Source organism: Pelodiscus sinensis, chromosome 7 (genome assembly GCF_052426305.1).
Source record: "Pelodiscus sinensis isolate ZL-2025 chromosome 7, ASM5242630v1, whole genome shotgun sequence".
In the NCBI taxonomy this organism is placed as follows: domain Eukaryota; kingdom Metazoa; phylum Chordata; order Testudines; family Trionychidae; genus Pelodiscus; species Pelodiscus sinensis.
In genome coordinates, this window is record NC_143058.1 from 49126514 (window position 1) to 49146115 (window position 19602).

The 19602-nt window shown below is 43.3% G+C and overlaps 1 protein-coding gene across 8 annotated transcripts in view; it reads right to left on the reverse strand.

Moving 5' to 3' along the window:
• The window catches only part of ZNF385B (zinc finger protein 385B), a 330577-nt gene that overhangs the window by 60620 nt on the left and 250355 nt on the right, over positions 1-19602 (reverse strand). For all 8 annotated transcript variants that reach the window (XM_075933736.2, XM_006119428.5, XM_014571697.4 and 5 more), the window contains one exon: positions 13225-13335. In XM_075933736.2, the coding sequence (XP_075789851.1) occupies positions 13225-13335 (111 nt within the window). The remainder of the gene's footprint in view (positions 1-13224; positions 13336-19602) is intronic.

The following is a 19602-nucleotide window of genomic DNA, read 5'->3' on the forward strand; positions in this document are numbered from 1 at the left end:
TCAGTAACATTTTACTTTAGAAAGTGTGGATCATCATCATCATTTAAATTCCTACATTAAAACGTAAATTAGTGCAATTATAAGAAAATAGCATTTGGTAATACCAAATGGAAAGTTACATACTATTCTTTCACTATTATTATATATACTCTGAGTATATGCAATATCTGGCATGCTTATGGATTTCCCACAGACACTTGCGTGGGCTTCTGTGAATCTAAGCATGATTCATCCAGAAATGTAATTTATCTTTCCACTATTTCAGGGAGCTCCTTGAGCTCTTCCTGCGATCCCTTAGGTACATACTCACACATCTGCCTATTCTCATATTTGGAAGATGGCCAACTATGATGACTTACTAAAATCTAAATAAGCATGCATGAAATTCATGCTCTGCTAATAGAAATTCATGGGCTTTGGTATATGATGGTTACAATTACACATAAAGGTCCATTTTAAAATCGTGATAGAAATGTAGCCGTGTTAGTCTGGGGTAGTTGAAGCAAAATGCAGGACAATGTAGCACTTTAAAGACTAACAAGATGGTTTATTAGATGATGAGCTTTCGTGGGCCAGACCCACTTCCTCAGATCAAATAGTGGAAGAAAGTAGTCACAACCATATATACCAAAGGATACAATTAAAAAAATGAACAAATATGAAAAGGACAAATCACATTGCAGAACAGGAGGGGGATGCGGGGGGGGGGAGGAAGGAAGGTAAGTGTCTGTGAATTGATGATATTAGAGGTAGGGAGAGTGGGATGTTTGTGAGTTAATGGTATTAGAGGTGATAATTGGGGAAACTCTTGGTAATGGGTGAGATAGTTCAAATGTTTGTTAAGTCCTTGTTGGCAAGTGTCGAATTTTAACATGAATGACAGTTCAGAGGATTCCCTTTCAAGTGCAGATGTAAAAGGTCTTTGTAGCAGAATGCAGGTGGTCAAGTCATTGAGAGAGTGTCCTTTCTGGTTAAAATGGCAAGAAACTGTTTTCTCTTTGTGATCTTGTCTGATATCTGTTTTGTGGGCATTAATCCTTTGGCGAAGTGTCTGAGATGTTTGTCCAATGTACATAGCAGACGGACACTTTCGGCACATGATAGCATAGATTATATTTCTGGATGCGCAGGAATATGTGTTCTTGATCTTATAACTCACTTGGTTAGGTCCAATAATGGTATCAGCAGAATGAATATGTTGTCAAAGCTGGCAACGGGGTTTGTTGCAAGGGAAGGTACCAGGGTTGGTATTAGTGTGGTATGTCCTGTGGTGGTTGGTAAGAATCATCTTGAGGTTAGGTGGTTGTCTATAGGAGACTATGGGTCTGTCTCCCAGAGCCTCTTTGAGTATGGTATCGTGTTCCAATATAGGCTGTAGTTTATTGACAATGTGTTGGACAGGTTTAAGTTGGGGGTTGTAGGTGATGACAAGTGGTGTTCTATTGTTGGTTTTCTTGGGTCTGTCTTGAAGTAGATGGTTTCTAGGTATTCGTCTGGCTCTTTCAATTTGCTTTTTTATTTCTCTGGGTGGGTAGTTGAGATTTATAAATGCTTGGTAGAGATCCTGAAGCTTCTGGTCTCTGTCAGTGGGATTAGAGCAGATGCGGTTGTATCGAAGGGCTTGGCTATAGACAATGGATCGCGTGGTGTGTTCTGGATGGGAGCTGGATGCATGTAGGTAACAGACATGATCACAAAGAGAAAACAGTTTCTTGCCATTTTAACCAGAAAGGACACTCTCTCAATGACGTGACCACCTGCATTCGAACTAGCATGTCCACATTAAGTGGACTCTGAACAGGGCTTAAGGATGGCCGGAAGCAGTGCCGGCAGGGCATCAGAGGAGGACTTAGAGCGTGGAGATGCTGTCTCAGGCTAGCTGAGGGCTGTGCTTAAAGGGACCCGACCCCCACCCCGGACAGACAGTTCTCAGGGGTGTCCCGCTTGAAAACCAGTCCTGGCTTGGATTGCCTGGAGTACCCACACTGGGCACATCACACCACTCGGCCATCAGCCCGGCTGCACTTGCCACAGGCTGCCATCTGGGGAGAGGGGGCAATTGGGGGGGCTGCAGGAGAGCTTCCACCCCCAGAAGCCCGCAGAGCCAGCCCAGTCCTCCCCATCAGGGGCTCGTGCCCCATTCCTCCCTCACCTCCTTCCACTTACCCTTCCCTAGCCCCTTTTCTTGATGTACAAAATAAAGGACAATTGTGTTCAAAAATGGAATCTGTCTTTATTGAACAAAACTGGGGGAGACTGGGAAAAGGAGGTGGGAGAGGGGAAGAGAGAAGCTGGGAGAGGGGAGGGCAACTACAATGATCAGGGGTTGGGAAGAGGTCCCATATGAAGAGAGGCTAAAGAGACTGGGACTTTTCAGCTTAGAAAAGAGGAGACGGAGGGGGGACAGGATAGAGGTCTCTAAAAGCAGGAGTTGGGTGGAGAGAGTGCATACAGAAAAGTTCTTCATTAGTTCCCATAAAGAAGGACTAGAGGACACCAAAGGAAAGGAATGGGTAGCAGGCTTCGAACTAGTAACAGAAAGTTGTTCTTCACAAAGCAAAGAGTCAGCCTGTGGAACTCCTTGCTGCAGGAGGCTGTGAAGGCTAGAACTAGAACAGAGTTTAAAGGGAAGTGAGATCAAGTCATGGAGGTTGGGTCCATGGAGTGGTATTAGCCAGGGGGTAGGAGTGGTGTCCCTGCCCAAGGTTTGTGGAAGGCTGGAGAGGGATGGCACGAGACAAATGGCTTGGTCACTGTCTTCGGTCCATCCCCTCCAGAGTCCCTAGGGTTGGCCGCTGTCGGCAGACAGGCTACTGGGCTAGATGGACCTTTGGTCTGACCCAGGACGGCCATTGTAAGCTCAGGGCTCAGGGTCGGGAGTCTCAGTGGACCCCCTTGATTTTCATGCACACCTGCTCCTGGGTGGCCAGGCTGGCAGCTCTCCTGCCCAAGCCGGCCACTTTCCTGTGCCTAGTGCGGAGATCGTGGACCAGGTCCACGATGTCCGCACTATCGCAGGCGGGTGCCCGCCTCTTGCGGTCCCGGGCAAGCTCCCAGGAGCCGCCAGCCTGGTCCCGGGAAGAGGGGGAGGGCTGGGGGGCATCGGGTGGCTGGCTCGATCCGTGCCAGGTGCAGGGTCTGCTGGCTGGGTGCTGGCAGGCTTGCACCTGGCACGGGCACCGTAGCCAGCCTGTGCCCCTTTAAGGGGTCCGGGGCCGGGAGGGGGGCATAGAGTTTCCCTGGTGTTGGCCAGAGTGGCCACCAGGGAAAGCTGGGGAGGGCTAGCCTCCCACTAGTTCGAATTAAGGGTCTACACAGCCCTTAATTCGAACTAGCTAGTTCGAACTAGGCTTAATCCTCGTAAAATGAGGTTTACCTAGTTCGAACTAAGCGCTCCGCTAGTTCAAATTAAATTTGAACTAGCGGAGCGCTAGTGTAGCGCCTATTAAAGTTAGTTCGAACTAACGGACGTTAGTTCGAACTAACTTTGTAGTGTAGACATACCCTGATACTAATGAAAATACACATTTAGATTTTCTATTAAAATTTTCATTTGGTAGTCAGTTTATGAAAGGGGAAACAAATTAAAGCCAAACACAAAGCTGCCCATCCTTAGGATCCTGCGTGGATACCAAAATATATATCTGTATCGGCATTTGCAAAAATGAGCTGCGGACATTTGCACTGACATCCACATACCTAGATACCTACGGATATAAAGTGGATATCTACAGATTTGCAGGACTCTCTCCATCTTGTTAAAGATCAATTTGCTTGACCACTTCTGAGTCATATTCAGGATAAGAGGACAGACCAAAGATGCATATTTTTTCCACACATACTGACAGACTAATCTGTAACTGACAAGAAGTGGTTGGCTCTAAATGTTTGTTAGGATCCAACAGTCTCTTTGCAAGATGTTAGAAAGAAAAAAAATCAAGACAAAACCAGCTGGGTCTAGGACCCATAAATAGATCTTTTCTTGACATTATTCTAAACATTTCTTTGCTAAAGTACAGGAAAGAATCCAAAGCCTGGGCACGGTAGAATATTTGAGTCGGGAAACTGCATTTCTCTAAATCCTGATAAATGTAGTGAGAGAGAAAATGAATGTCTTTACCTGTATTTTTTATTTCTCCTAATAAAGGGCACCCACAGGATTTGGACATTATTCATGCACTACGATATTCTCATTCCACCTCTTTTTAAATTCCTTTCTCCTTTGACTTCAGACTCTCCTTGCTGGACAGCTGCAACACTAACGCTTATGTTAGGCCACTACAATCAAAGCTGAAATTATGTAGAAAACATTACTGAAATAACCGGTTATATGATTAATTGAATGGAAGGATTGGCATCTACCATCTGAATTTTAATCTGGAGTATTCTGAGCTACTGGTCCAGAGCAGTCGGTGCTGTCATATAAGAAATAAAAATTACATTTAAGGTAACTAATTTTAATCTTTCTCATAAATGAGAATCCACTGATCTAAATATAAATCAGGGAAAGGCAAAAACTACACTAAGATCTGGGGGAAAAACTTCAGTTGCAACACCACTGAAATTCTTTTAGGAGAAACAAAAATAGAAAATTTACTTTAATCATTTTTGTCATTTTCATTTTATTTGCTTACACGGTTTAAGTCAAGGAAATCTGGAACGACCAAAAACTTTGCCAGCCAAAGAAAGAATGCCAGTTTTGTACATTTTGTAGAAGAAATTGCATTATAAACCTCATTGTTCAAAGCTCTGTGCTTCTCAGCCCAACAGTTTGAATGCAAACTCTTACGAAATATAATCAGATGACACCAGGAAAGGTCTGACTAGATGTATCTAATGGCTGATATATAAGATGTGAGCCATAACTGAAGTGCTTCATACACTTTTTAGGATTCCCCTATGAAGTTCTACTCTAGTCCAATAAGGATGTACAGGTTGAACCTCCCAAATCTGGTACTCTCTGGTTCGGCTACATCCATGATCCAGCACAGATGTTAATGGACAAAAGAGCCTCAGGAGCAGGAACCAGCTGTGAGAACGTGGGGTTTTTGGAGACCTGGAAGGGCCAGCAGTGGCTAGGCAGGGGAACCCGGGTGTCAGCGGGGCTAGGTGGCATTGGGGAGCCTCCCCCCACACTGGGGAACCCTGGAGTCAGTGGGGTCAAGTGGCTGAAGAGCCCCTGGCAGTAGGACCAGTGACAGCTGGGGAACCCTGCTGGGAACCCCCCAACAGCAGTGGGGCTGGTATGACCAGGCAGCTCTGACCAGGAAACCCCCGGCTGCAGTGGGACCAGACAGTGGCTTGGGAGCTCCAGCTGGAGAACCCTGGCAGTGGGGCCAGACAGCATCTGGGAAGTCCCGGCCTAGGCAGTGGAACCCCAGGATCAGTGGGGCCAGGCAGCATCAGGGAGCCTCTGCCCCAACTTGAGAACCCCTAGTATCAGTGGAGTCAGGTGGAGAAAGAGTCCATGGCAACAGGGCCGGCGGTGGCTGGAGAACCCAGGGAAACCCACAGCGGCAGCAGGGCAAGGCTGTAGCAACAGAGCTGGGCGGCCCAGGGCTGGGAAACTATGAAGAACCACCAAAGGTAGCAGGGCTGGTGGTGACCAGGCGGCCCTGGCTGGGGAACCACCGGCGCAGCTGGCGGGCAGCAGGGTGGCAGCCTCATCTGGGCCATCTTTAGCGGGGCAGCAGCAGGGCGAGTAGCCCCAGGGAGTGGAACCTCAGCAGGGCAGCCAGCAGGGGAACCTTGAACTTCCCTGGTCTGGCAAATTCCCTGGTCTGGGATGGCTCAGGTCCCAAAGGTGCCAGACCAGGGAGGTCTAACCTGTATTTTAAAGCTATTTCTCGTGGCATGTATTAAGATACTTTTCTAATATTTAGGCTGATGACAAAAATGTGAGAGAAACACATTCATTAGAACTCTGTTCTTTTTCACTTGCAAAAAAGTCAAGATGAGAAGTAAGCACCATCTTTTTATAGGAAAGTTGAAGACAGTTTTCTTTAATTGACAAAGTTAATATTTAACTTATTCTTCTACATTCCATAATTGCTATAAGGAAAGAGGGAAAAAAATGTGGAGAGGTCTCCACTGGAGAAATGATAAGGAGCTTTCTTACAAAGCTGCAGAACCAGGATGAACCATTGTCATTTCCCTGAGAATAAGTCTTATGCCGATGAAATTTATTAGGAAAAAAAAGAGCTCTCAAGAGAAGGCTGACACCAGAAATCCACGAGCAGAAGATTGAATCTGTAGATAACTGACAATCTCTTATAGACCACTCCACATGAAATGGGAAGAGACTATGCCATATGTTTGTAGTGGACTCAAGCAGAAACCTCTAAACCCGGTGAACAGATTTTCCAAATATTCTCAGATGTTGTGGCTATGGAATATTTCAGAGACTTTAACAGAAAATTAACCAGTTCCCAGCAGTATCCACATTGTTGAAAGCTCAGAATCTTTAGTTCTGTGCAGTAAAATTAAATCTGCAAAGATTAGATTGAGGCCAATACAGTCAGGGTCACTGATGCTTTCTTTAATCTTATTTTTCCAAATCAATTTGGTGATTAAAAGGAAATTGGGAGAGGCATACATAAGTACACCCGCCCACTAGGAGGAAAACGTGTCCCTCTTCCATGCCAAGCAATTCTATCAATGAGACCAAAACTCTCAGACTTTTCCAGTTGTTCTAAGCTATGGATAAGTCTAGATATGAGAAGGGGAAGGGAGAAAAATCACTTTGTATTTAGTAATCATAGATTTTTATTTTGTTCCTCCTTGGCCATTTACATATGCCAGAATGTTCTAGTTGTCCCTCCTAATGTGGAATGTGAAGGCACTCTTTAGGAATTTTTTGAAGTAGGGCTTCTATATCCTTTTCACTGCTCTGGAGGTACTATTAGAGTTGAACAGCTGAGCTCATTATGCAGGTTGAAGAACTGAAGGGGTTTGGAGTGCTGCCTTGTATGTGCAGAACAGCAACATGGGCATGAATCACAAATATTGGGAGGCAAACTACTTGAGAACAGTAAAGAGAAGAATTAAAGCCAGAAAACTGTGAGAATTACCACTTAAGGTAGCTTAAAAATGATTTAAAAAAAACCCAATATCCTGATTTGCAAGGTTTATTTTTTAGTATGTTTGTCTAATTATCAATTGCTGCTGGTGCATTAGGCTATATGGGTGCATTTATCAACATTTTTAGCAATAAGTCATTCAGCTAATGTAGGGGTAAATGCTTTAGGGAATTGCTGCTTACTCAACACTACTGAAATGCCTTATTTGTCCTCTCCTTAAAATGGGAGAGAGTCTGCAAGGGAAAGAAGGTTGTGGTAAAACTCCAGGGTCCCATTTGACTCCAACAGTCAAAGATACTCTATACACCAGGAGTCATAAAGCTTAGCAGAGGTTGGAAAACTGCCATTTTTGTATCTATTCACCTCTCAACCCTTCTGTGGTTGCCTTGAAGTTACACTGAAATATCTTCTGACAAAGAGGTTGAAATCGTGAGAGTAAAGAGTTGACAGGTGCTCTGATGTTTGAGAACCTTCCCTTTCTCTAAAATGCACTGGATAGAGTAGCTGCAGTAGCTTTGCACATATGGGCACTATTGTTCCTCTTACTCCATATCCATCTCCAATCCTACTCTTCTCTCTGCTGGTGGCTGTGGAACTTCTGCTATATTGCTGTGTGCAGAATGAATGACAGGCCCAGTAAAGTGGTAGCTAGCTAATAGGCTGCTCTGGCACGCATAGGAAGAACCTAAGAGGAGGAAAAAAAAAGGCTATTATCCTGCAGATTTCAATTAATGGGATGGTCTGCTGGTACATGAAGACTGGCAATATGGGATAGACCACACTGGCACACTACTGATGGAAAACAGTGAAAGGTGTGGTTCTGATGACTGAAAATCCAATAAATAAGTTCCTCACAGACTAATTAAAGGAAATTTTGCTACCACTGCCACACACTTTGGAGAACAAAACTGCTCTCAGATCCTGAATGAAATGTGTTCAAAGTGCAGTGATATAGCAGTTCACCAAGGGAAGCCTTAAAAGGTGAAAGGAAGAAAAAGGCAGTGGTGCCAAGAGAGGTCTAACACAGGAGTGACATAGAACCCAGCAAATGCCAATGTATGAGAAATGTATTATTTCACTTGTAAGGTAATAGAGTAAAATCAAGAAGCTGATAGAGGAGGTATCTGAGCCTTTAGCTATCATCTTGGAAAAATTATGGAAGTTGGAAGAGATTCCAGAAGACTGGAAAAGGGCAAATATAGTGCCCATTTATACAAAGGGAAATAAGAGCAACCCAGAAAACTACAGACCAGTCAGTTTAACTTCTGTGCCAGGAGAGATAATGGAGCAGGTAATTAAAGAATTCTTCCACAAACATCTGGAAGAAAATAAGGTGCTAGGTAACAGCCACCATGGATTTGTAAAGAATCATGCCAAACCAATCTGATAGCTTTCTGTGATAGGATTACAAGTCTTGTGAATAAGGGAGAAGTGGTGGACCTGGCATACTGTAGTAAGGCATTTGATACAGTCTCTTATGTCCTTCTTATCAATACACTAGGCAAATACAACTTAGATGGGGCTATTATAAGGTGGGTGCATAACTGGTTGGATAACCATTCTCAGAGAGTAGTTATTAATGGTTCACAGTCATGATGGAAGGGCATAACAAGTGGGATTCTGCAGGGGTCTGTTTCGGGACCGGTTGTATTCAATATCTTAATCAATTATTTAGATCAGGGGTCTCCAAACTTTTCTGCCCGAGGGCCGCATTAACTATCAAACAGCAGTTCGGGGGCCGACTACACACTTGAGGTCCAAATAAAAAACAATCAAAACATGGATGTTGTTTTTAATTATTTATTTAATATTATTTTATTCAGTTATTATTTAATAACACATTGATACACTACACATGAACACCTGTATTAGTGTGAATGGTGAAATTGTTTCCTGGATGCCAAAATAGCAGACATTTCTGGCTTTAGAAATCACTGTTTGAAATAGGGGGTGGTGCTTGTCCTAGTCCTGCAGGAGGGGCTCCAGAACGGGGAAACTGCTAAGAACTCATTTCCACCTGCGCAATGTGATGAAAATTGTAAGCAACATAATCCTGGCAATATGTTCAGCCTAAGACACTCACACTTGAAGAGATGTGATCGCTCTCCTATCATGCAGGGAATGAGGTGACAATTTGTAACATAGCCCCATGGAACAAGGGGCATGCATTTTAATGGGAAAAGCTGGTTTGAAAGCAGACACGTTATCACTTGGTAAAGGAAATTGGAAAGCAGTGCCCAACGCTCCCACAGACTGATACCCGGCAGGGCGGTGCTGCTCTGGGTTGTGGATGAGAGAGACCAGACGTGGAAGGGAGAGGGATGTTTCTTCAGGGCGCACTGCAGGGACCAGGGCAGCGCGCTAGGCACGGCACAGCGTCACCCAGAGGCTGTGCCACGGCAACCACACCGCCTCCTGCAATGGGCACCAGCTCCTCAGCCCCACCCCCGGAGAAGTAGCCCCTCGCTCCTAGCCCCTGAGAAACCACCGTCGGGTTTCCTCCCCTCCGTCCAGCCTCCCGCGATCCTCTGCCGCCGGGTCTGATCCGGAGCCCGCCTTCGAGACCCCCCTTTTTCGCCCGTCCGGCCAAGCGGCACGCGGAGCCGTCCCTGACCTGGGCTACCTGCTGTCCCGTGCGCGTGCTGGGGCCTCGCGCAGCCGCCTGCGAATCCGTTTCTCCCGCTGACACCAATGCTCGGACTCAAGCTCTCTCCTTCCACCGCCGCAGCCACCCTCTGCCTGATTGGCTCCGGTTGGTGCCGCCCACAACGTGTGACCCCGCCCAATCTGGGTTGAGAGGGACTGAAACGGCGGCATCGAAAGGGCTTCTGGGAAACGTAGTTTAAACTGAGAGCGCCTCAGGGATAATCTCGCCGGCAAGCGGAAGAAGGCGGGGCCAGACAAAAAGGTCTCCACGGGCCGGATGAGAGGGCCTCGCGGGCCGCATCCGGCCCGCGGGCCGTAGTTTGGAGACCCCTGATTTAGATGATGGCATAGAGCAGGGCTACTCAACACGTGGCCCGTGGGTCGCATGTGGCCCACGGCCCGTTTGTTTGCGGCCCATGGTGCAGTTTGGGTTTATGCGGGGCTCAACATTCGGCCCACAGGTGGGATCCTTTGAACATAGTCTCCGCTTGGAACATACTCAGCAACAGCGAGCCAATATAATGGTCTTCTGTTGATATGCGCTTTAGTAGTTAAATTCCTGGATTGTCATTGCTCATTAAAAGTGCTGTCATATGGGTGGAAATCCGGTAAATAAGGCATTTTATTAGTATCAGCAGAAATGACTTAAATGGAACCTGTGTGTTGTATAGTCCTGCCTTAAATCTCTGTATTCATGCCTGTCAGTGTGAAAGAAGCTATTTGCATATATATTTGCATGCATATGCAACCACACTTAAGTTGCGGCCCTTGGCATGTGTTGTGTCATTGTGGTCCCCGGAGCTTCCAAAGTTGAGTAGTCCTGGCATAGAGAGTACTCTTACTAAGTTTGCAGATGATACCAAGCTGGGAGGGGTTGCAACTGCTTTGGAGTATAGGGCCATAATTCAAAATGATCTAGACAAATTGGAGAAATGGTTTGAGGCAAATAAGATGAAGTTTCATAAGGACAATTGCAAAGTACTCCACTTAGGAAGGAACAATCCATTTCACATATACAGAATGGGAAGCAACTGTCTAAGAGTACTGCAGAAATGGATCTAGGGGTCATAGTGGACCACAAGCTAAGTATGAGTCAACAGTGTGACACTGTTGCAAAAAAAAGCAAACATGACTCTGGGATGCATTAACAGGAGTGTTGTGAACAAGACACAAGAAGTCATTCTTCTGCTCTACTCTGTGCTGATTAGGCCACAGTTGGAGTATTGAGTCCAGTTCTGGGCACCACATTTCAAGAAAGATGTGGAGAAATTGGAGAGGGTCCAGAAAACATGAGCTATAGGGGAAGACTGAAAGAACTGGGCTTGTTTAGTTTGGAAAAGAGAAGACAGAGAGTACATGATAGTTTTCAGGTGTCACGGCCGGGGGGAGTGGGGAGGTGGAATTCTTTTACTTGCCTCTAAGGATAGGACAAGAAGCAATGGGCTTAAACTGCAGCAAGGGAGGTTTGGGTTGGACATTAGGAATAACTTCCAAACTGTCAGGGTGTTTAAAACTGGAAATAATTGCCTAGGTAGGTTGTGGAATCTCTATCACTGGAGATATTCAACAGTAGGTCAGTCAGACATCTATCAGGGATGATATAGACCCTGCTTGGTCCTGCCATGAGGGCAGGGGACTGGACTTAATGATCTCTCAAGGTCCCTTCCACTTCTAGTATTCTATGATACTCTTGATCTGTAATGGAAGAACAATTCAATTTCTGGAGGGAAAAAGGGGAACTAAATATACAGGAAAGGAGAATAAACTGATGAAATCATTCTTAGGCCAAGTATCAACATGGACTGCAGTGCTACCAACTTCTGCCAACAAATAAAAGGCGGACAAACTGAATAGAACCCATTCTCAGGAGACTTTCCTAAACAAAATTTGTGTGTGTGTGACGGGAGGCGGTCTTCTTGTCTCCATCAGAAAATTGAGATGCAGTAAATCAGGGAAGAGCATGACCAAAGCCATACCAGAAAAGGGCAGAATGGAAAAAAAATCCCTAGGACTCTAGGGCGCAGCTTTCAAAAATTTTCAAAAAGTGTTTCTTATAAGGAGATAAAATAGTAAATATTTTAGTACTTCAATATCATTTAGACACATCACATACTTGCTTCTTATAAATGTTATGTTTGCTAAGAGATGTTTTCATTTGTGTTAATGACACCTTAATTGCATAAAAGCTATTCCTCATGATTGGGTATGGTATATCTTGCAGTCTTGCACATGGAAATTAGTTCTCTTGGTATTAACTACTTAGGAAAGATCCTAATTTACACATATGCATTCATTTAATGCTCTCTTTTCAAGCACACTTTGACCTGCATTGCACTGAAGTAAACAGGGCTTCACAGAACTTGGCCAGACTGAAGTGACAACAGGAAGCCAAAGTCCGCACTTATCTTAACTAAAAATATTTACAATTGGAAGGGTATAATTTGAGAGATCTGAGAAGTTACCAGTAAAGCATGTAGGAACACAGGAGGAGGAGGAAGAGATTTCTTCTACAAAGGACAGGGATATAAAATATATAGGACACATACAATTGGAGGAAGCCTTTGGCTCCAATTTCTCTTGAATTTTTGAGCCATTCACATAGGGTACGTCTACACTGCACGCTTATTACAAAATAATCAAGTCCAAAAGAAATACTTCGAAATAGCTTATTTTGAAATATCACGTCTACACTACAGGAAAACCTCAAAATTAGTCGGAGGCAGGCTTCCCTAATGTGGACGGGCTACCTCAATGTAGAGCCCCAGGATGCAGAGGGGAGTAATTACTTTGAATGACCCCGGGGGGGAGCTACTTCGATATAGCAGCAGTGGAGTGTCCACAGCTATTTTGGAACAGGCATTATTCCACATGGAATGAGGTTTATAGAAGTGGGAATAAGTCAACCATTATTTTGACTTTATTTTGAAATAATGGAATTGCCATGTAGACGCTCGCATTGTTATTTTGGAATAATGCCCATTATTCTGAAATAACACTGCTGTGTAGAGGCACCCTTAGATATTAGATTGTTGGAAAATAAAATATAATTAGCCAATAAGAAATTGCATTGTGATCTGGTCTTTTCTGTAGTTCACCAGTGTACTTGAACTCAAAGTACTTATGCCCTGAAAAGCACTCAAGGGCAGTACTGAAGAGGAATGCTTTCCTGAACTGGGACTCCAGTAAAAAACAACATGATCTAGCCTCAAATTACAGAAAGAAGGAGCAAGTTTCTAATCAGGCCTTTCTGCTCTTTTGGTAGATTTCCCTTCATGGTGACAGTCATGGTCAGGCAACTAAGTCTAAGCATATGAACCACCAGATACCAGAAAAAATGAAAAATTACAGTGTGGGAAGCCATTACAAACTCACTTGCGAGTGGGCAAAATGTCATCCTAAATGGCTGGCACGAGTGTGGGCAGAACTGTAGAGGATTTAATTGGGAAAAGATGTTTAGATTAATTAGACCCACTGCTAGAAAAAATATAATGATACTCACATCAGAGTTAAAGCGAAGCTGACAGACATTACAGGAAATAACTTGCTTCTTCTTTGGGGGAATGGATACTCCAAATGTGTGGTTTATGACTGCTTTTTGCACAGGATCCATCTGGAGAACAAGCAATAAAATATTCAATTTACAACTTCACAGGACAATAAACAGTGCAGAAAAGACTCAAAATAACATTTTCCCCCTGCAAGTTCCATTTTTTTAATAAACGGGGGAAATACTATTTCAAACTTCATAAAAATAATTAGATTTATCTCAAGATAGGGAATGTGTATCAAGCCAGAGTTTACAAAAAAGCAACTCAGTGAGCCCCACCACAGACCACTGCATGTTTCATCTCCCTCACCACTCAGAGCATCAATATCATGTCAAGAGGTAAGGAGCCCATAAATCCCTCCTGAACCATATGCTGCTTCTCTAGCCACACCACTAAGCACTCTGCCTCCCCTAGAATCACTAAACATTTGTTGGTCTCTCTCTTTGCAAGGAAAAGTACCAGCACTCTGGAAAGAGGGAGAGACTTTAGGTTTTGTGGCACAAGTAAGCTCCAGAATCATCTTATGTGGTATATGTAGCCAAACTGGGTTTGGGATGTAAAACTAGAGATAGGAGTTTGGGGGCTTTAGATGAAGAAGGGGACAGTGTTAAAGCTAGATTACCAACCGCCCCCGACACGCACATTTTTTTGCTTAGTAATAAATTACTATTTTTTCCCCTTTGGTGGGTTGGTAATTATTCAGAACAGGCTACCACATAAGCTATAGTTACTAGAGAAATCCATGTCAGTGACAATGCTCCTGAGCTTTTTTGTCCTCAAGCTCAATTCGAAGGCCATAAGGAAAGGGCTTCAAGTAACAGCAGACTTATAACAGCTTCCCACTCACACACACACAAATGAATTGGGAAAATCTTCTCTCGTGGAGACATCTTTGTGAGAGGAGTTTCTTTATGGACTCTTTTATAATAGTTACAGTACTTGCCTGGAAAAACTGACTCATGTTCCTCAAGGATTTCCAAAATAGAATCAATGAGTGATACAATTCAAGTAATGAGTACTACTTGGGATATGTTTAAAAATGACTTTGCACCAATTAAAGATGTAGCCGTTACCATACCAGAGAAAATGCTTTCACACTGAAGAAAAAACAGACACTTGAGAAACTGAAAACACAAAGAGTCTGAATCCTGAGCTTGAGAGAAAATGTTCACGAATTAGAAACTAAAGAAACCTTTTCTAAGTATCCTAACTCCTGCTGGATATGAAATTTGACTCCATTGGCAATTGAGAAGACTTCAGGATTCCAGACCTTTGCTAACTCTTCGGGCCTTGTTCAGGGTATCGAGGGGAGAAATCATAATTATCTCAAAATTTTATTACCTTAGCAGCCATAAGCATCAGTTAAAAATAAGGCTTCTTTGTGTGAAGCACTATACAAAGTAATATGTTGTCCCCAATCTAGACAGTTTAGAGTAATATATTTCACATCTGTAACTACAAGTTTGGATGTAATTCATTTGTTTAAAGATAAGCAGGGATCTGACAACAATGAGGAAGAAAAATAGTGGTCTATCATGAACGAAATATTTACTTTTCCTAACTTGGTTTTACGGTTCCTACTCTTGGGGGAATTCCGGGCCGCTGCACATGTGCACAATTCATGTGCTACTAAGAATGTTTTCCGCAGAAAATACATTGTTAGAAAGGTGTTGAAGTTACTCCTTTCGCCCACAAGGGGCCACTGTAGCACCAGAACAGCCCCAGCTATGAATAGGAAAGAGAAAGGGGCTTTCTTCCTATGGTGGGGCCGGGTCAGGAGGCATGGAATATAAGGGGGATGGACATCATATACAGCACATGGGTTGCTGGGATGCTATATACTGGAGTTCAGAAGGGTTAATTGGGGGGTGGGAGGGAAGGACCACATGGGGCTGGAGCTGAATGGGTATGGGGTGCAGGGATAGATGGGGACAGAGAGAGGGTGCAGCGACATATGGGAGGAGGAAGTGGTTGAGTAGGGGCACAAGGGCAGATGTACTGACTGAATGAACAGGCTAGGGGTACGCCAAGATCTGCATGGTAGAAACTCCCTAACAACGCTCTCCACCAGGCATGGACTTTGGGCAAGGTGAGCGAGAAGGTTGTCTTTGGCCCCACACATTCAGGGCTCTATGCTGCCCAAGCCCACCCACCCTGCCGCCACTCACTGCCCTGACTGGGAGGTGCGTGGCCGTGTGGCTCAGCCAAGCACAACATGCTGCCTTCGGCCCCGCAAACTCTTTGGCTGGGCCTGCTCTCCGCCCCCAAAATAACTTTTCCATGCTTCTCCCATCCATACCCAACAGCCCTGCAGGATCACTGCCACGCTTCTCCCCACAATAACTTTCATCTCCTTCAGCTCCCCTATTACCCTGATTCCCCCCAAATCTTTGCACTGCTTTTGAGGAGTAGAGGAAATAAGTTTCTATATTGTGGTTTAAATTAGCAATGTGATAGTGTAACCAGTTAACCAATGAGCTTGGGCTCATCAGTTAACCTTCACAGTTTCTTGCAGCCCCCTCCTATGCTGCTGCCTCTGTATCAGAGGCAGCAGCATGGGGGAGGGAGGAGAGGGGAGGCTGTCCTTGCAGGGAGATGGCTTTTAAGCAGGGGCCTTCTGTCCCCCTATGCTGCTACGTCTGATACTTAGGCTTAAAAGCTGGCGCCGTGTGCGCACTGGCTCCTGTGGAGCTGCCTCCCCACCCCTGTGTGTAAACACGTAACCGCTGAAAATTTCAGTGGTTTCACGTTTGCCAAAATAAATACATTTTTACATCCCTAGTTTAAATGAATTATTAATCAGAGCTATGTATTGAAATGCCTAGTAAATCTATTTGTCCAAAAATTTTCCTAAATCTGTTTCATTGTCTATATTGTTACAGACATCATTGATGACAAGTATTTTGAAACAAATTACTGAAATAATTGAATCTGGCATGATTATACAGTGTTATTTTGGCAAATAAAATATGAAACATGTTGCAGAATTTTTCATTGTTTAGAGAAGAATTCCCCCGGGAGTAATTTCCCATTGCAGAAAGTAGTAGTTTGATTTGTTAAAAGGTTATGTTTTCTTGCAAATTATTTTGCAGTCTCAGCAGTGATTTTCTGGCTACAATAATATATGAAGGAACCATATGCCTAGGATGATGTAAAGCTTGCATTTGACACTACATTTAATAAGGAGATGGGGGAAAAAAGCTGCAGTTAATTGATTCTTTATATCAGGTTTTTGCAGTGAATTAACTTCTTCCAGATTTTCTGAAGCTGGTAGCTAAATAGTCTAGTTGTCCTCTTTACAACATTTTTTTATGCTTCTGGAGAAATAAAATTGCTTCAGTGAGGATTGTCTTAATATAAACACATACATACATATGCATGCATGCATACATTCAAGAATATATTTTAAAGCATAGGTGTGAAATTATCTATTAAGAAACACTTAAATGATGAATAATTTTTGGAGTGTTGTGATTTTAACCCAAAAAAGAGGGATTGTAAACTTCACAGCTAGCATTTATACTTTTTGGAACGGTAATGTAATTTCTACTCTCTTTTGACAGTAAATACTATATTTCAGTGCCTTAAGAGTCACAGAGGCAAAAATAATTAAAAAACAAAGGAGCTCAACTACAGTGGATTACTTCATTGATAAAATGACACTACCATTGTGACAACTACATTGTTAAAAAAAGAACATCAAGACAAATAAACTATCAAGCGTGAATAAAACATCACAGAAATAGAAGGTTGGATGGCACTGTGACAGATCATTTAGTACAGCCCCCTGCATTGAAGCAGGACCTAGCTTACCTAGACCATCTCTGGCAGGTCTCTGTCCAACCTGTTCTTAAAAAACCTTCTGAGATTCTACCACCTCCCTTGTTCCAGTACTTAATTACATGAGGTTGTTCATAGTATCTAATTTAAATCTCCCCTGCTACAGATTAAGCCTGTTTTTTTTCCTACCACTTCCTACCAAACCTTAACATATCTGAAGACTTATCAAGCCCCCTTATTCTGAGACTTCTTGTCCTCAAACTTAAACATGTCTAGTGTTTTTTATTCTTTCCTTATAGCTCAGGTTTTCTATAACTTATTTTGTTGCTCTAGAGTCTCTCCAATTTATTCACAACCTACCTAAAATGAGCCTTCTAAACTGGACACTGTGCTCCAGCTGACGCCTCACCATTACAGAAAAGAGTGGGACAATTACCTCCTATGTCTTATATCCAACACACCTGTTACATTCCAGAATATTAGCCGTTAGCAACTGCATCACAATGTTATCTCACACTTAATTTATGATCCACCATGATCCTGGATCCTTTTTTGCAGTTCTACTGCCTAACCACTTATCCATTTTGTATACATGTATCTGATTTTTTCCTTCCTCAGTGTAGTGCTTGTCTTTATTGAATTTTATCTTGTTGATTTCAGACCAATTCTCTAATTAGTTGTAGTCATTTTGAATTCTAATCCTATCCTCCAAAATGCGTATGCTTCCCTTGAGTGTTAGTAGACCCTGGACTGACATCTGCAGCCCCCACTCGATATGCCTTCCCAGTTTGACAGCGAACAATTGATAACTACTCCAACTATGGTCTTTCAACTAGTTACATACCCACCTTTAGGGATCTGAAAGGTTACCCACTTATCCTAAATGGGTAATGTTCTCCAGTTCCGGTTAACTGGTAACCAGTGGGGGCTGGAGCAGCGGGCAAGGGGCTGCGTTAGCACCACAAGTGGCCTGTTGCAGACAGAGGTTGCTCTTATCCAGAGCAGCCTTTGTCCACAGCAGGCCTGGATGCCCTGCAGGCAGGGGCAGCTCTGGCATCCAGCACAGCCTCTGTTTCCAGTGAGCCCAGGAGCTGGTGGGGGCTGGCAGCCAGCAGAACCAGCCCCATCGCAGGAGCTGGAAGCCAGGAACCAGTGGCAGCCCCATCCTCAGTGCAGGGCTAGGAGCTGGCAGCCAGCCCCACCATGGGACTGGGGGCGGGAGCCCTGCAGGCTGGGGGCTGCTCCAGCTGCACTAGAGTGGGCCCCAGCCCAGGATTCTGCTTAGTTGGTTAACTGGTTAAACAGTAGGTCAACCTAACGGTTAACCAGTTAACTGATTAACCGGAATTTTACATCCTTTCCCACCTTATAGAAATTTCATCTAGACCACATTTCCATAGTTTGGGTCTGATAGTATCACATGGGATTGTATCAAAATTATTGGAATAAAACAGCCCCCCTCCCAGTATTTCCAGGATACAGTGACAAATCTTCAGAGTAACTGTAATACTAGAAATTAAGTAAAATTAGATACATTAAGAATATTTAATAAATATTAGTAAAACAATTTCTATTTCAGAACTCTATTCCTCATTGCATCATTCTACAAAATAAAAACACTGCAGCAAAATGTTGCTTTAAAGTAAAGGTTACAGAACTTCTTGCAAACTTTTTAACCAATCATTGTATAATATCAATCAAACAGAAACATATACAAGACCATATTTAGAATTTGTTCCTGCATCAAATTTTTTGGCATGTAACCGACACTTAATATGTTTGTACTTAATGCCATAATATTTTAGCATAAGGTATATTTTGCTTTTTAATGCCTAGACTTGCCAATCTAGAACAGAATAGTGATGAAAAGGACCTCAGCCCATCTGAAGAATCTGAGACCAGTAAAAAGAAACTGAAAAGAAAACACTTCCCTGTAGAACTACTATAAAAGCAAATTCAGCAGCAATTTTCCTGTGTACTTCAGATAAACAATCCACAGCATTAACATTATGCAATTAGCAGTTCAAAAAACAATGGAGACTATGCATAATGTCTCAATTCAAACTGATATGGCAGCACATGGAAAAATTCTCATGAACAATACAGAGCACACATCTCCAGAAGCTACCACTTAAGATTTCCTGGGGAGTAGTAGTTGATGATCTTTCCGAAAGAAAAGAGCTGAATGCAGTTTGGTTATAATTAGAATTCAAGAAGATGCAACATTAACAATTAATAAGTTTTAAATATGTCAGAAACTAGGGTGGATTACAGCATGTTTGAATAGTAACATAGTATCTGTCTGCCAGAAGGTTAGTGCTGTGGAGTAAATTGATCTGGGACTATATACAATTAAAATACATGTTGTTTTGAGTGTGTGTGGGGGGGGGGGGAGGGGGGACAGGTCATTTGCTGATTTAGGTGCTTTGTAACTCATGGAAACTCTGTGGTCTGTTATATTCCAGTAGTTAAGAATAATTTCTGTAAAAAAGTGAACATCTGCTCTCTTTCTCTCTCTATATATGTATTATATCTGCTGTAAATACAAG